This window comes from Salarias fasciatus, chromosome 19, assembly GCF_902148845.1.
Source record: "Salarias fasciatus chromosome 19, fSalaFa1.1, whole genome shotgun sequence".
Lineage (NCBI taxonomy): Eukaryota > Metazoa > Chordata > Actinopteri > Blenniiformes > Blenniidae > Salarias > Salarias fasciatus.
Genome location: NC_043763.1, coordinates 6,700,170 through 6,716,019, shown reverse-complemented (window position 1 = coordinate 6,716,019; position 15,850 = coordinate 6,700,170). Strand labels below are relative to the sequence as shown.

At 46.1% G+C, this 15,850-nt stretch overlaps 1 protein-coding gene across 1 annotated transcript in view; it reads left to right on the top strand.

The window, feature by feature from the left end:
• The window catches only part of arid1b (AT-rich interactive domain 1B), a 203,333-nt gene that overhangs the window by 160,223 nt on the left and 27,260 nt on the right, over window positions 1-15,850 (top strand). The window contains 2 exon segments of the mRNA XM_030117633.1: window positions 2,961-3,140; window positions 14,430-14,748. Of these exon segments, the coding sequence (XP_029973493.1) occupies window positions 2,961-3,140; window positions 14,430-14,748 (499 nt within the window).

The following is a 15,850-nucleotide window of genomic DNA, read 5'->3' as shown; positions in this document are numbered from 1 at the left end:
CTTCTCGGATATGTGAATTAAGTGGTCCTTTAGTCAGTTTTACATTTTGAAAATGGATTTTATGACACATTAATGATCTTCCGCAACATTGAGCATTGAAATTTTCATTCTTGGCAGATTTTTAGTCAGTGAGCAAGTTGGACAAGTTCTGAAATGTACTTAAAAGAACTTTTTTCTAACCTTCATGATAGACTGAGTTTCCATGAAGCATTTTAAAAAACACTGCGTTACTCATGCAAAGTCCATCCAACACAAAGTTTAACAGCAAAATCACTAAAATTATAGTCGCAATAATAACAATGAAGACTTTTTTTGAACAGAAATTATATTAAATGAACAAAAGATCATTCATCTGTATGAAAACAGGCAGTTAGATGTTAAAGTATCGCACATAAATCTGAATGTCTCAATGAAATGAGGAGCTAGTAAAAGCCATTAAATACGCTGTAAGACTGGACTGAAGCCAGCGGAAAGGATCGGGCTGATGTGCTCACATCTGGAGGGGTTTGGTGGGTACTTTTTTATTTGTTTAGGTACTCTGCCCACCTCTGCTGCATACACAGGGAGAACATGAAGAGTGAACACAGAAAGGCCCCTGGATCCAACTCCACACAAGTCTTTGTACCTAGATTGAGTTAGGAAGGCAGGGATGTCAAACATATGGCCCGGGGGCAAATATTCAGCCACCAGCAGGGGATCTGACCCGGCCCTCAGACTCACTGTTGAAGTCGAAATATGACATTTTTGGTGAATTTCACAGTGTTTTGCACCAGTAGGTCTCATTAAAACTGACACAGTGCGTCAATTTTACTTGTTTTTCTTCATTAATCTTTAAGAAATGCAAGCTTTTTCGTGGTTTACTCACACTTCTTTACGCCACAAAAAATTAAATTGGAGTTGATGACAAATGAGTATTTAAAGTTTGTTGCGTTGATCCGGCCCCCTTGAAATAAAAAATGTGTAGCCCCTGGACTACAATGAGTCAGGACCCTCTGATCTAAGGTCATGTTAAACTCCTGGCTTGGAGGGATTGCAGCAGTAAACACTCAGTCAGCTTCTCCTGGATCTGATTCAAATTGGTTTGTGTTGCTGTTTTTTTTTTTGTTTTTTTTTCCAGCCACTTCAGTTTTTGGCCACAACTTGTTGCCAAAGGCTTCGAACATGCATGCTAACCCACGGAGCGCACGCGGCCCGGCCAAACTGGAAGCCATTTCCAGCAATTATGGCCACTTCTCGACTATTACCAAAAAACAGCAGAATAGCTGATTTGAAAGGAAAAGAAAAAAAAAAGAGAAGCGTCCACACGACAGTGCAAAAAGACGAGGGATGGAGATGGAGGAAGAGGCGGCGTAACAGGCTATTTCCATCCTGATGAAATCAAGTCAGAGACGTAATGCCCAGGAAAACACAGCGTGGTTAACAGTGCTGGTGCTCCCTTTTTTATTTGGTTGCAGTTTTCCTCACTAGGATTAACCCCCCCGCCTCCTTTTCCACGCACACGCCCCACTTTGCTCAAGTGCCTGCCTCCGTAAGAGCCTCTCTCCACTCTTCATTTCCATAAATCCGCTGAATGTCCCTTTTTTTTTTCTTTTTTTAACCCCCCCCCCCAAACACACACACACACACTCGCTTTCTCTCGCGTGCTCTGCTGCCCGCCTGTTGTTGTCGTCCGGCTGAGAGCTTCATTCACTTTGCCAGAAAGAGAGAGAGAGAGAGAGAGAGAGAGAGAGAGAGAGAGAGAGAGAGAAATCCTTGAATGTGTTATTTGCTTTTAGCACTGTCTGCACAATGTTCCTCTCCCCATCCATTTTCCAGGCAATTTAAAGTGCGGTATTACACACTGTATTTTTTTTCTCCTCCTCTCCCTGAATCCCCTTACCCTAATGGAAGCAAAACATTACAATAATGTCCTCGCTCCTTAAACCCAGCACTCGCAGCCTAAGCACTTTCAGGCCCCAATCGCTCTTTCCCTCCGTTGCACCGTCTTTCCCTCCCACACACACACACACACACACACACTTTTTTATTCTATGTCTCTCTTTCTGTCTCATGCTCTTCATATACATACAGTGTTGATTCTTCTCCCCCCCCCCGAACCCCAAAGCCTCTGTTTGGGGTTCGACAAAAGCGGATCGCTCTCAGAGTTTACAGTGGAGCCATTTCCACCTAATCTGCAGCGCTGAATACCCCACACACACACTCACACACACACACACGTACGTCAACTCCCACACAGCCTCCCTCTTCCTTCAATGGCCGTCCAGCGACCTTTCCTCATTCGCGGCGGATTGGGAGACCTTTCTGTTGGGTTTTTTAAAAAACGAACGGCGGAGCCTGAAAGAGCGAAGCCCAGGCGAGGATCGCTCCAAATGTCAATTTGAATGGTGCCGGCGAGTTTTGGGCCTGAGAGGCTTTGACACGTCTATTGACAGAGCAGCTCAGAATAACACAGTAGCCGCGGTCAAATCGCCGGCTATTCTGTGGAGAGTGGAGCACAAGGTTGGGTTTTGGGTTTTTTTTTTTTGTTTGTTTTTTTTTTTTTTTTTTCCCGTCTTTCAGCGCTAGACTCGGTTTTGCAGCCACATACATCCGCGAGGCCCGGCACACACACTTGACCTGTGGGTTCTGCAGTGATAAAACGCAGTAAATGTTCCCTGCGTGCGTGTTTATTTGTGCCGACAGTCGGTTTATGTGTGGCGGCCTGTCTTTTTCTTTTATTTGTAAATGCCGTGTTGCTCACCAAAGTGTATCTGCCGCTAACAGGAGCCGCAGCAAAGGTAAAAGATTAAAGCTCTTCCTCTCTTTACGCCAGGATATTGAATAAATATACAATCGCACTGAGATTGAGAGTGACCGCCCGTCTTTCATCTCCCCATCAATATTTGAATGCATTAAGCAGTTCCGTTCACTGCTTCAGAGCGCCAGGCCGGCACAAAGTTAACATTTTCTTTCTGTTTCAGGATTCATGTCCAACTTGCAGAGGAACCAGCCCGCCTCCCAGTTTGCCTCTCCTCAATCCGGACCTCCAATGTCCCCCCACCCGTCGCCCGGCGGCCCGCTGTATCCCGGGATGGGTCCTTACCCCCAGAGCGGCCCCGCAGGTCCATATGGCCCCCAAGGACCCCAGTATGGACACCAAGGTTAGCATCTGTTCAGCTAACTTCACCTAATGACCAGAGTTTAAACTAGAACTAGAATAAACCAAGACGAACACAGGAGACGGCTCGGAAAAGAGGAAGCTAACGAGCTAACTTCGTTTTGCTGTTTGAGCTGTGTTAGCATTTTTGGCCGCAATTGCAATTTTAGCATTTTTAGCATTTATTTCAGCTATTTCCACATCATATAAACTGAACAGGGGCTGAGAAGCAACACGTGGCTCCAGAGCTGTAGGTTGAAGCGTCCTGCAGTAAACTAATACAGCTGGTATGCTATATGCTAACAGGAAGTCTTTCTACTTACTCGCTTACTTTTTGAAGAATTAGCACAAACGCAGCCTCCTATTTCTGCCTCAATAACAAGTGCACGTGACGTCTTTCCTCTGAAATGAGTCTCTGGGCTGTAATCAGGTGAGAAATCACACGTTTGTCCTCACGGTGGTGATTTTCAGCGCTGCATAATCCCATAATTACATAACCGCTGTGCATTATGTGAAATGAGGGTGTAGAACGACTATAGTGTAAAATACGTTCTGTTTTTAAATCCTCTAAAATTAGGAGAACGTGTCAACACAAAGCGCCCGATTTAGCTCCGTGTTATTTTGGAGCCGGTGATCTAAAGAAAACACAGTGAACTCCTCATGTCAGGGTGTCTTTCTGGGTTCTTGTTTCAGCGCCGTAACAGGAAACTGATTTCTTTAAACATAAAACATCTCTTGTGGGGTGAGGCTGTAGCTCACAGGCCACAGCTGAAGGGAAAAAAAAAAAAAAAAAATACTGTGCTTCAAATCAAAAGTGAAAGAGTTTGATTTCCCACAAACTGTCAAGCTTCACAATGGATTATTCATCTTGAAACCCGCTAACAGGCCCTGCGCCGACTCCTCGCCGGCATCGCATTTGTGCCGGGGCTCCCAGTTTCTGACTGCTCGCATTAGGAAGACGGAGACCTCGGATCATGCGCTCACAGGGGGTTACGGAGGAGTTCGCCCCCAGACGGGAGAGCCGCATTTGTCATTTTTTTATGAGCGTCGGCCTCCCGCTCGCAGTCGCGCTGGGCCGTGACACCGGCATCACCGGTGTCACTAATGAGGAATGCAAAAAAAAAAAAAAAAAAGGACCGGTTTTGAAAGACGTCCCCGTCCTCCGCTCCCGTCTGCGGCTGCACTCGGCGAGCGTGTAGCCTCGCCTCGTCCTGGGCGGCGGGGTCTCGCCGCGGGCGTTTAAAAACCGGACGTGACTCCCAGAATATTCATGAGACGCTTGAACCCGGCGCGCACCTCCCGGCACCTCCTCATGATAAGATTATGAGGCGGCTCCAGACTGACAAGGCAGACGGACACGTGGAGAGCAGCGCGCACGGAATTATGATGCCCACCTCCGTCCGTCCGCGTGGACAAGAGGGACAAGTCGGTCTGAAGTGCCGCTCACAGTTTGATTTTTAACTACTTAAACACAACGAGACGAATGAATCGCATGTCCAAAAAGACATTTCAGATATTTACATTATTCTAAGCTATTTATATTTTTCCTGAATATGCTGGATATGAAAAAAGACATTATTATAATCTGTAAATAATAACAAATCCAGATGTTTCACAAGTATATCTTGACTTTAAATAGGATTTCTCTACAAAATAATCTCCCTTTGCTGCTACTTCCTTCACAATAATGCTGCTAGCTTCCACCGCCGCACGACTGATCTCTCAGCTCGGGTGTTAATGTCACGTTGCCTCTGCTGCTCTCACTAAAAACACAGCGATCCCGTGTGAATTAATTAGGAACCGCAGTTACTTTTATTAAAAAAAAAAGAAAGAAAATAAAGGTAATGTGTTCTCTGCGATGTTTTACACTCTGCAAGATCAGATCTGGTGACTTTTAACTTCAGCTTGAAGTGAGATTTTTTTTCAGCAGGGGGGATTAATTTCATTAAAACACAAAGGTTTACAACTTTATTACAAGATTAATGAAAGTGGTATTCCCCAACCTGCTTTGTTTAATAAGATATGAAGTAAAAATGATAAAACTGAAGTTACAATGACAGATTAAAATTAAATGCTATGAAGGTGGTGGGCAATAAAATAGCTTTAACTGGTGTGTTTGTTCCACCTTTCCTCCCGTCTCTGATCGTCAAAACAGCCTGTTTTATAGTGAAACGCCGGCAGTTTAACGTGTGTGCGAGTCAGTTTATGATCAGGTGTGTTTGACTGACAGCTTGTTTCTGAAGCCCGTCAGGCAGCGTTTACACGACAACGCCTGATTCGTTTTCGTTTCAGAAAAGTTTCACTTTCACACGGTAACGTTTTGAGAGGTTTTAAAAGTTGAGTTATTGAACTTAACAGATGTACAGGTAGCTTCTCCGCACTTTTACTGCGACTGATTGACGTATTGTTTCAACCAGCTGTTGAATAAAAGCTCTTTTTGTCATGTCATTGTTTTAAAGTACTTGGGAAAAGTTTCAGCTCCGCATTATATGTCCAAACATCAATCTTCTCCACCGCTTCATCCACCTCAGGAACTGAGCCGCAGTCCATCACTGTCAGCCGTTCAGAAAAGAAAACCACACACATCAGCTATCAAACCAAGCTTTTTTCCAGACGCTCGACAAAGAAAACTCATAAAACAAAAAAACTTTAAAAGAGACAAAACAAGTCCCGGATTTAAGGAGATGTGGGGAGAAAAAGTTTGGACTGTTTACTATAATTAAGTGTTCTCCGCTCGCCGCCTGTTTCTCCTACGAACCACTCCCGGCCATCCAACAAACGCTGACATCTGCTGTTGTACTTGGTTTCCTTGCCTTTGGCGACACACCAGACGAAACATTATGGCGTTTTTTGGTAAATGTGCGTTTTAATGTGTCACCTTGATAAACGCGCCCGTCCGTGCATGTGTTTTCCCAAATTTGCGGCCTCTCCCTCACATTTGTTAATGTTGATTAATTGCCCTAATGCATTTGGTATTTGGTCTCCCATCTCCACCCACTCCTATCTCTTAATGTGACTTGGGCTGGGCTGACAGCCCAGTAAGCAAGAGAGGAGAGACGAAGCGAGCGGGGAGCGACAGCGAAGGCGGGCCGGCCTGGAAGAAGAAGCTCTGGAGGCAGACGAGCGTGAAGTCTCACCCGGGCGACAGCAGAAACGTCCCCATCAGACACAGAAAGAACAGCTCGGGCTCGCCGTCTTCCCCTCGCGTGCGCTCAGTGTACAGTCTGTACATGTGCGAGTGCATTCTCATCCAGACATAGTCCGTTTTCCACTGACCTCCATCTGTCCTGCCTCGGCGCTCGCGGATTGTTTCGGACTGTAGAGTACAACCGGCACTCCAGAGTCTGCATGGAATTACAGGGCAGGACTGCCAGAAACAAGAAACTCAAAATAATGGCAGCGGCGTTCGCTTTACGCAGCTATTTAGAGCCGCACTCACACGGATCAGAACAGAGAGCTCTGTAATAGATTCCTCGTACTGCGATCTTTCTGCTTCACTGGCGCCTTGAGTGTTGTTCTGGTGGAAGATGAAATTCAACCCCGGATCGCGATCAAATCTTCACACCTTGTTAAAAAATACTCACAGACATCATGTATTTTACAAGCTCCAAGACTGAATGTATCTCTTTACTTTACGTTGTGCTGCAGCACATGGAAGCAATCGGGAGGGGGACCGAGAACCCAAACACAGACCGAGAGACTAGAAGTGATCCAGAGCTGATCTGACAAGAGGTCGGTTCAGATAGGGGGGAGACGGAGACTCTTAACCAACAGGTAGAGGTAGATCATGTGCAAATCGAAAACTTCCTTGATCGTCGTAACTGCTGTACAGAACTGAGACATCCTGTTTGCAGGAAATGAATTATCCAAAACCTAATAGTAATCTGTTACAGGTAAATCATTTTGGCATTTCGTCTTTTTGGAAGTAGCTGAAAGAAGGTCTGCAAAAACTAAATGGACAGATCTACTTACACTGAAATCAACACGGAAAACAACTGAGGGAAGAGTAATCTGGTGAGACACGTGGAGGAAAACACCCGAGACGAGAGAAGAAACAGTGACAGAATAAACTGCAGCTTGATACAAGGAGGGACACGAAACACGACAACAACGACAACAGACGAGACAAGACGAGGCTTCAGCAGACCTGGACCGGTAGATCAGAACCAGTACCTGTTGATACCTCCAGACAAGACCCGCGTAGCTGTTACGACATCAACCGCAGATGGATCTAACAGATCAGAAGCAACAAAGGCTGGATGGAGGACCAAAACCACAAAAACATGAAAACACATGAGGGAATTAAACACGAGAGGAACACACTGGGAAAATAAACCAAAAAGACACATCACTTCAAAAAGTCAGGACTAAACTCGTAACAGTAACCAGCTGTTAAATTCTGCTTCAGCAAAAAGTTGAGCCAAGTTCAATGCTGTGTTTTTTTGTTTGGGTTTTTTTTTTTTTTTTTTTGGTTTTGTGTTTTTACTCTCAGGCTTTCCTTTGATATAAACTTAATTGTAGTTCTAATCTTAAGGATTCATTTGGGCTCCAGGACATAGCCGGGGCCACAGTCCGTCAGGGGCCTGTGGGGGGTGGAGGGGGGTGGGGGGGGGGCAGACAGCTGCTGGTCATTGTTCTTAATGACAGCTCCATCTGCTTCCCTTCCCTCTCCCAAGCGTACGAGCAAATTAGCCAACACAGAAACTCGGTCCAAGTTCCTGAACTCTGCTCGTCTGTTTTTCTTGGCCTGTCTGTGCTGGGATTGCTTCAGGTCGTGTCTCCTTGAGTAGTGTGTAATATCAAAACCTTTTTTTTTTTTTACCCACACCACCAGACTGTTGGGGGCATGCTAAGAAAACCCAGGAAGTGCCTGGTGTTGTGGAACTCTGAAAAACTGCAAGACTTTCTCCATTATTATCGGATCAGGGGGAAACAACTGTAGCTGAGCTTATGTGATAGACTACACCGGGTGGGGTGGGGGGGGGGGGGGGGGGGGGGGGGGGGGGGGGGGGTTTAAAGTGTGGGAGGATGACCCCCGCCTCACACTGCTTCAATCACATTGCAACCCCCTTCTCATGATGCTCATGCTTCGCTCATGCCAAATACGATTATTTTTTTGAATGCCAGGCTTCCTGATGAGGCCCACATTAAAGACACTGAGTTGATCTACTGGAGGTTTGCGTGAAATGAAAACACACATGCGGAAGCTGATCTAATCACGGCAGAAAGAGCACAAGCGTGGAATATCGGGCATGTGTTACAAATCGCACGACACAATGCGATGAGTTTCTGCTAACAGATTAATGTGCAATGTGACGTACCACATCTGGAAATGTTTGCCTGCTTTGTTATTGTTTTTCACATGTTTGAAATGGAGATGCAAATCAGCTCGGCTTTTTACAGAGACGCTGTTGTTCCTGTGAAGAGAGACATTCCCTCCGGTAGCTCACCATGACTTTAATTTATGGACTTTATTCAAAGATATTTTCTGTTTGGTGGCATTCGTAGTTGATCACCCATGAATTACATTATTTAGCATATTTTGTGTAGGATCTTGGATGGATCCCTACTCAGCAGCAGACCTCTTCCAGTGTCAGGTGGATGGTTTCAATATAAGGCTGCGTTTACACAATTGGTTGTGTTTGCAATGAAACCACACACAGTGACAACAATGCACTATAAATATTAACAATGTTAAGTACATGAACATTCGTAAATTGGATTTTTACTACGTTGACTAAACTCCATCTTCACTTGAAAATGCCGTTGCTTAAACAGAGTCATAGTCTGCAGCTGTCATATCTCTTGTCTTTATTTTACCATTTTAGTTTATCTCCCCGACTGTGACAACTCATGTTAAGTTCTGCGAATCCATTTTTTCCTGCCCCTCTGAAGCCCTCTAGCGCCCCCCAGGGGAGACCTCCTTCGTGCTTTTAGAACAACTGGACGGCACAAAGCTCATCCAATAGTCACGGGCACACGTACAGGAAGATTTGAGTCTTTCTGCGAATACTACTTAAAAGTTTTGTGGTTTCCAGAAATCTTTGATCAGACAACGCTGCCGCCGAAGCTTTTTTCCATTTCTCCTTTCCCTCGCCGTCTAAACAACAGCTCTTGCAGTGACTCCTCAGTTATTTGGGGGGGGAAGACGGCTAAATGTTTATGGCTGAAAGCCCACTTTATCCAAAGTCGAAATGATCCCTCACTGTTTCTGTTGATATCAGGCTCTCCCCAGGACTCAAATGACTCCAACAGCTGTTTTCAAGACATGCACTTGGACGTGGGACGCGGCCAGCATGTTGAGAACAGTACGCTCAGAGACAGACGGGGGGAGGAGGAGGAGGAGGAGGATATTATGCCGTTACAGGAAAGAGATTTGGAGTCTGTCTCAACTCTGCTTTCTCTCCCACCCATTGCATACTTCCCACCGCCACATACTCCCCCTTGAGGGGTTAAGCACTCTGCTGGTAATGACCGTGCTTCAGACAGGACTTTTAAGCCTTGGTGCCTTGCCGGAGCCGCAGTGTAATTCGGCCAAAAAAAAAAAAAAAAAAAAAAGAGAGAGAGAGAGAGAGCGAGAGAGAGGGGGTGAAAAAAAAGCCGTGACTCAAGCCAGTGCCTAAGGGATGGAGTGAAGGTTTTGGGAGGAAATTGACAGTGTGTGGAGCTCAGCAGCCCCAAGGCGCATCCCCAGTCCTGCTTAGGCTCAGAAACCCTGCCGGGGAAGGTGCTGAGGTGGCTGGGAGAAGATGTGGGGGGCCTCAGGCAAGAGTGAGATGCTGCACTCACAGAAAAAAAAAAAAAAAAAAAATAGAAGAAAAAAAAATATTCGGCCAAGCCAGTTGTGCATGTCTACTGCAGCCCAACAGTGACTCCTAAAGCAGTAAAAAGTAAATGAAGAGGTCTTCTATTAGTGCTACTATGGAAAATATTTAGTGTAAATAGAATAAAGAGTATCAGAAAGACTTTGATTTAAATGTTAAATGAACAATGAACAGTCCTGACTCATGAAGGCATCGACTGCACTCCATCTGTGAAGATGTGCTTCGGTTCCTGGCACCAGAATGTCAGCAGCAGATCCTTTAAGTCCTGCAGGTTGCAATGTGGGGTTTTCCTTGAGACCACCTGCATCAGTGAGCCTCTTCGGCCCCCGGCCCGGTCACCAGTTCACTGCTTTTCTATCCTCGGAGCACAGAGCATAAATACTGACCAGTGCAGGGAGTGACACCCGGCAAGAGCTGCGGCTTTGATTATTGTTGAGAGAAGATGCTGAGGGAAGCTTGAAACGTTTCCATATCTTTAGAGCAGACTGTGTCCGCGGGTTTGAGGAGGAGCGGGGAGGAGGAGAAGGGTGGAGCAGCAGACAGGGAGGATGAACAACATGAGCGAGCTTCAAGATTAAACCACAGAACTTCAGGGTTTTTATGCAGCCAGAAAATAAGCTTTTGCATGTTGGTGGCCCAGTAGAAGTGCAGGGAGTTAGAAAACACACAGTTGCCATTGTTCTCCCGCTTCTGCAGACAGCTTTGCTGATTGTGGAGACTTTACAGGAAGACTATGACATAAAATGTGTACAAATTTGGGTCAAATGTTCAATTTAGCACACTCTGCTTTTCCTGGCCGTGATAAGGGAAACTTCTGTGAGACGAGGGCCAGACAGTGACGACAGCACCTTCTGATCCAAAGAGGCACTAGATGAATAGCTGTTTCAGCAGCTTCCTCCATTTCCTCACATTAAATGCATAGAATGAATCTGTTTACCTATTAAACCCATTAGTTAGAGAAGTCTTGCAGTATTTTTTTTATTCTACTTAACAAAGACAGTGTCCTCGAAACCCACGGACCAAAGACTCCTGATAAAAATAGGACAAATTAGGGAATACTGCCGTCTTCATATGTGCTGACTTCTTTCTTTCCCACAACCGCCTTCTTCCAGTCCTGATCACATTTGCCCAAAGACGCCAGAGGAAAATGCCGGCGTTCATTCCTTCTGTACGTGCTCAGCCACATGCGGACGCGGACAGGCTCCCCGCGCTCCTGTCCTTGGCAGCTCAAGCATGTAGCCATGTAATCTGCGTTCCACTCCTTATTGATGGAGTTCACGGGTCCGCGGGGCGCTCCGGTGCACCATCACACCGCACGCCGCCACCGCTGGTTAGAATGACTGCTTCGGCTGTTAGCATCGGCCGGTCCAGTCTGCTGAGGAAGCAGTAGACAGTAATCTGCTCGGTCACACTCCGGCTCTCCCGCGGGACCGCAGGGATTAAACCCAGCGCAGGATATAGCGTTCGCCAAATGCGTGACCGTGCCGGGAATTTCCATGTAATTGTGAACGAAGCACCATGAGTTCTCCTTCTCCTTCTCCTCCCCTGCATCGCGCTATAAATACCACCGAGCCTCCCTGAAGGCGCCGGGCGCCGAGAAGCGGGCGAGAAACCGAGGCGAAGCCACAAGGACAACGAGAAGGTGCTCATAAGAAATGACATCCTCGCTGTCCTCTTTTTCCTCGTGTCCCTCCTTGATTAGTTTGCAGGGAGGCAGGAAGCAGCATGCAAAGCAGGTGAGGTGGACGACACACATCTGCAAACATGTGCAGAGCATAGCGCGGCCTGCTTTTCCAGCAACGCGTCTCCGAAAACGGACGCTCTGACTCAGATTCCGTCACAGGCTGAGCTTAACTTCCAGCTCCAAACTTGAGAGGACATATTTTGTCACCCTGGCTTGAGTAATGGATATTCTCATTTAGTCCTGTAAATATATCGCCCCATAGAGTCATCACTCCTCTTTTTTTTCCCCTCCATTGGACTAAATTTTACGCCGGCACCCATCCAACTTCCTCATCTGATGTAATCTAATAGCACTTCCAGAGCCGCTGAAAGCATGAATGGCTCTTATGAAAACACCTCGGATTTTGGAGGTTGAGCTCTCACTCATTTTAAAAAGTGGGTTAGTGCGCTATCTGTCCTTGAAGAAGCAGTCTGGCGCGGCACCAATCCTTCAGGACGTGAATCATTCTTGTCAGGACAGAGCAGGACTCTCGCAGGAAAGCTTAGCATTAACCCTGTCCCACAGCTACTCCGTCTCTCCTTTGTCAGCCGAGGCAAACATAGCCCACAACCAGAACACTCTGAATGGTAGTTCATCAGGAGAACTGATACGCTCTCTCGGTGCTGCGCTGACTTAATGGTGCCGTTTTTCAGCGCAAACCTCTTTGCCTGAGTTTGACTCGCTACCCCGATTTTCACAAAAAGAACAGTTGAGCACACTCTCATGGAAACTTTCAGACGCTCGCTCCCACCTTTTGGGCCCGGGCCCGTCCACGAAAGGCTGAAAACAAAACGTCCAAAAAGGGAGTGTATGAAATAAACAACTTTCCCAGGAGGTGTGTTGGAGAGTCAGCCAGTCAGAAGGGCCAAAAACCTCACAGCGTCTGCCCGGGCTGTGAGAATGTGTGGCAGGCGGCCATGACATGGGTTTCAACAGCTGTCCAGAGAGGGCTGAGAGAGGTCGCTGACTGGGGCCTTGTTCGTGTGCAGAAAACCGTCCAGCTGAGCCCAGAGCGAGGAGGCTCCAGGGGCAGCGTTCCCAGACTTTTCCGCTGTCGCCTATGAGCAGGAAAAAAGAAAAAAACAGGGAAATATGTCTGCAAGCTTTGCAAATTATATACGTGTCTGCACAAGCCGAGCAGACACACACAGACACATACGTGCACCGATGCAGCGTACACACCCCCCTGTGTTCGTTAGTAGGCATCCTTTCTTCCTGAACGCTTCCCTATTATACCCCCAAAACCCTTGACAGGTGTCAGCCGTTCTCAGCTCACCGACTCTCCAAAGCCTCCCCAGAAATAATCCGCTGCTCCCTCTTTTTTTTTTTTTTTTTTTTTTTTTTTTTTAACTTCCCCATCTCCCACAGTAGATTTCATCACAATTTCTGGACAAATTCAAGCGGAGATGCTTACTTTTATGGGAAAGAGTTTTATTTTGATTCAATATAAATCCTATCTCGGGGGTTGCGGTGAGGGGGTACGAGTTTCCCCCCCATTCTCTTCGCTTGCTGTCAAGTCTGTCTCCCTGACTTTGCACTCCTCTCCCACCTGCACACACACACACACACACACACACACACACACACACACACTTGTTTTCGTCTGCCCCCTCTCTCTCTGTTGGACTCACAGGCTTATGTCATGTGGAAAGTGTCTTCTCAGAAGCAGCTGGAGGACACAAGGAAGCCATTTCCATTTCCGTTTCCCCCCCCCTGTGTGGAATATTGTCATTTAACTTTCTGGGTTTTTTGAGTGTTCGGGAAAGCCTTCAGGTTTTAAAGGGACTTGATCCCCTTTTCCAGACATATTCTCAGAGGATTAAGCAGTGAGGCCCAACTAAAGCACCCTTAATCAAATCAAAATAAATAGCCCCCTTCACAATGGAGGATGCCATATTTTCCATTTCTATTTTGCAGGGGGATTTGTCCCAGGGAGGGAATATCACAGTGGAAAAGGCTCAGCGCCTGCAGAGGGAATACACTCCTCCGTATGTGTGTGTGTGTGTGTGTGTGTGTGTGTGTGTGTGTGTGTGGCTGTGCTCAGCTCCCGCATGTACAGTAGGCTTCTTCCAGTGTCTCTGAATGTATGTACATGTTGTCTCTGACAGCATGGCGATTCTCTTTCAGCTCTTATTGCGGTTGGAGACGAGCGGGGCTTTTAAAGCCAAAATGGAGGGGTTTAAGTGTGCCTTAGGAAAGCTTCTGGCATCATGGCCGTGTGGCACTCCAGGGCAGCAAGAAAGCATTTACTGCAGATTAGAGCTCCTCTCAAGTGTTTCACTAAAGTCAGCCTTAAGCTTGGCAATTGTTCCCAGGGCCATCCAGCAACCTGCAGCTGTGAAAAATGTCACCAGTCCTCGCCCTGAATAGGTTTTTTTTTCCTCTTGTGCGCTGAAGTTTGTAGAGGTCATGAATCAGAGTTTAGTCCTGCTCTTTGCATTCTTTATCTGTCACAGCGTCATTTTCCCGATGGATGAAATTGTTGCATGTGTCACTGTTGCAGGTAAGAGTATCATCTGACAAGCACACTCCATTTCTCTCAAATGAAGTGATTCATAAAAGCCATCTGCAGCTTTACAGAAGCCTTTCTGCACAACTCTTATCAGCAATCTATCAAATGAGAGAGGGAAGTTCACCGTCTCCAATGACAGCAGCCCATGTTTTACCTTTCAAGTGACGCTGTCTGTGGAGATTTCTCTTTGATTCAAAGTGTCGGAGTTGCCTGATTCGCTCCGTCTCTTTCCAGGAAACTACCCCCGGCCTGCTAACTACAGCGGGAGCGCCAGCGCCAGCTACAGCGGCCCGGGTCCCGGCATGACCAACAGTTTGGGAATGAATGCCACCAGCCCCATGCACGGCCAGGGCCCCGGCCAGAGTTTACCCGGAGGACGCGGCCACGGGCCGGGCGCCCAGAGCAGAGCGTACCCTCCCATGGGCCCCAGCTCCCCCAGCATGCCCCAGCCTGCCGGCCCCGGAATGGGTCCTCCCTCGCTGGGTAACCGCAAGCCCCAGGAGGCAGCAGCCGCCGCCGCCATGTCCACGTCCGCCAACTCCATACACAACAGGTATGTGCACTGCCGCAAGTTTTTAAAGGTGAAGGGTGTAGATTTTGAGAGGTACCATTTGTAGGCTTTAGGTGGCAGTAGAGAGTCCTGTTAGCTTGTTTTGTTTACGAAGATCTCCATTTCCTTTTGTGTTTACTATTCAACATGCTCAGGTGAGCTGGTTAAGTCGCTAAACTACTACTAAACACAAGAGTGTCAAACATATGGCCTGCGGGCCAGAACCGGCCAATCAGAGAGTCCAATCAGGCCCACAAGATGACATATTATTATGTCATTACAAATTATATATTAGAAATTATTACTTTAACTGCAGTATATGTATTTGACCGCCAGAGGTCTAATTTACTTCCTTTCCTCTGTAGTCTCAGGGTTAGTACACAGATGTAGGAATGTTTGTACATAAAAGATCATTTATACATTTATGCGGCCAATATTTTTTATACCTTTGACGATGTAAGTAACTATAATAAAAAATCTTCTTACCTGGTTAAATGAAGGTCAAATAAGTAAATACTATGGCCCATAAGCAGCAAAGCACATGTGTAAATGATTAACTAAGGCATAATATTGTTGAAAGTGAAATTGTTTTAATTTCAGGTTTGTCCTGTTAATTGTTATTATATTATTATTTACCAGTTTGACCCACTTGAGATAAAAGTATGTTGTATGTGGCCCCTAGAGCAAAATGAGTTTGACGCCACTGCTATTGAATTTAATGATTTGATATCACAATTGTTGTTTTATTAACATATTTAAATTGAATTCAATTTAAATTAATCCACTTTGACTGGATTTATTTACATTTTATGTGGAATGAGTAGGACCTTCCTTTTTCTCGGATTACTTCAGCTAATATTTGGTAGGTATTCAGCATTCCTGTGAGTTTTTGACGGGTTTTGTGTCGCTTCTTGGCAGTTATTGACTTCGAAGTAACAAACAGTCTGTTTGTTGTGATTAGAAGCACACATGATAAATCCTGTCAACGGGATAGTAATGAAAGATTCTAATTATACTGTTGGCAATTTTGAATCAAAGTATGTATTTATTCTTGTGTGTGAACATACACAAACTCATAACTGATATTTTTTCACAGCACCAACTA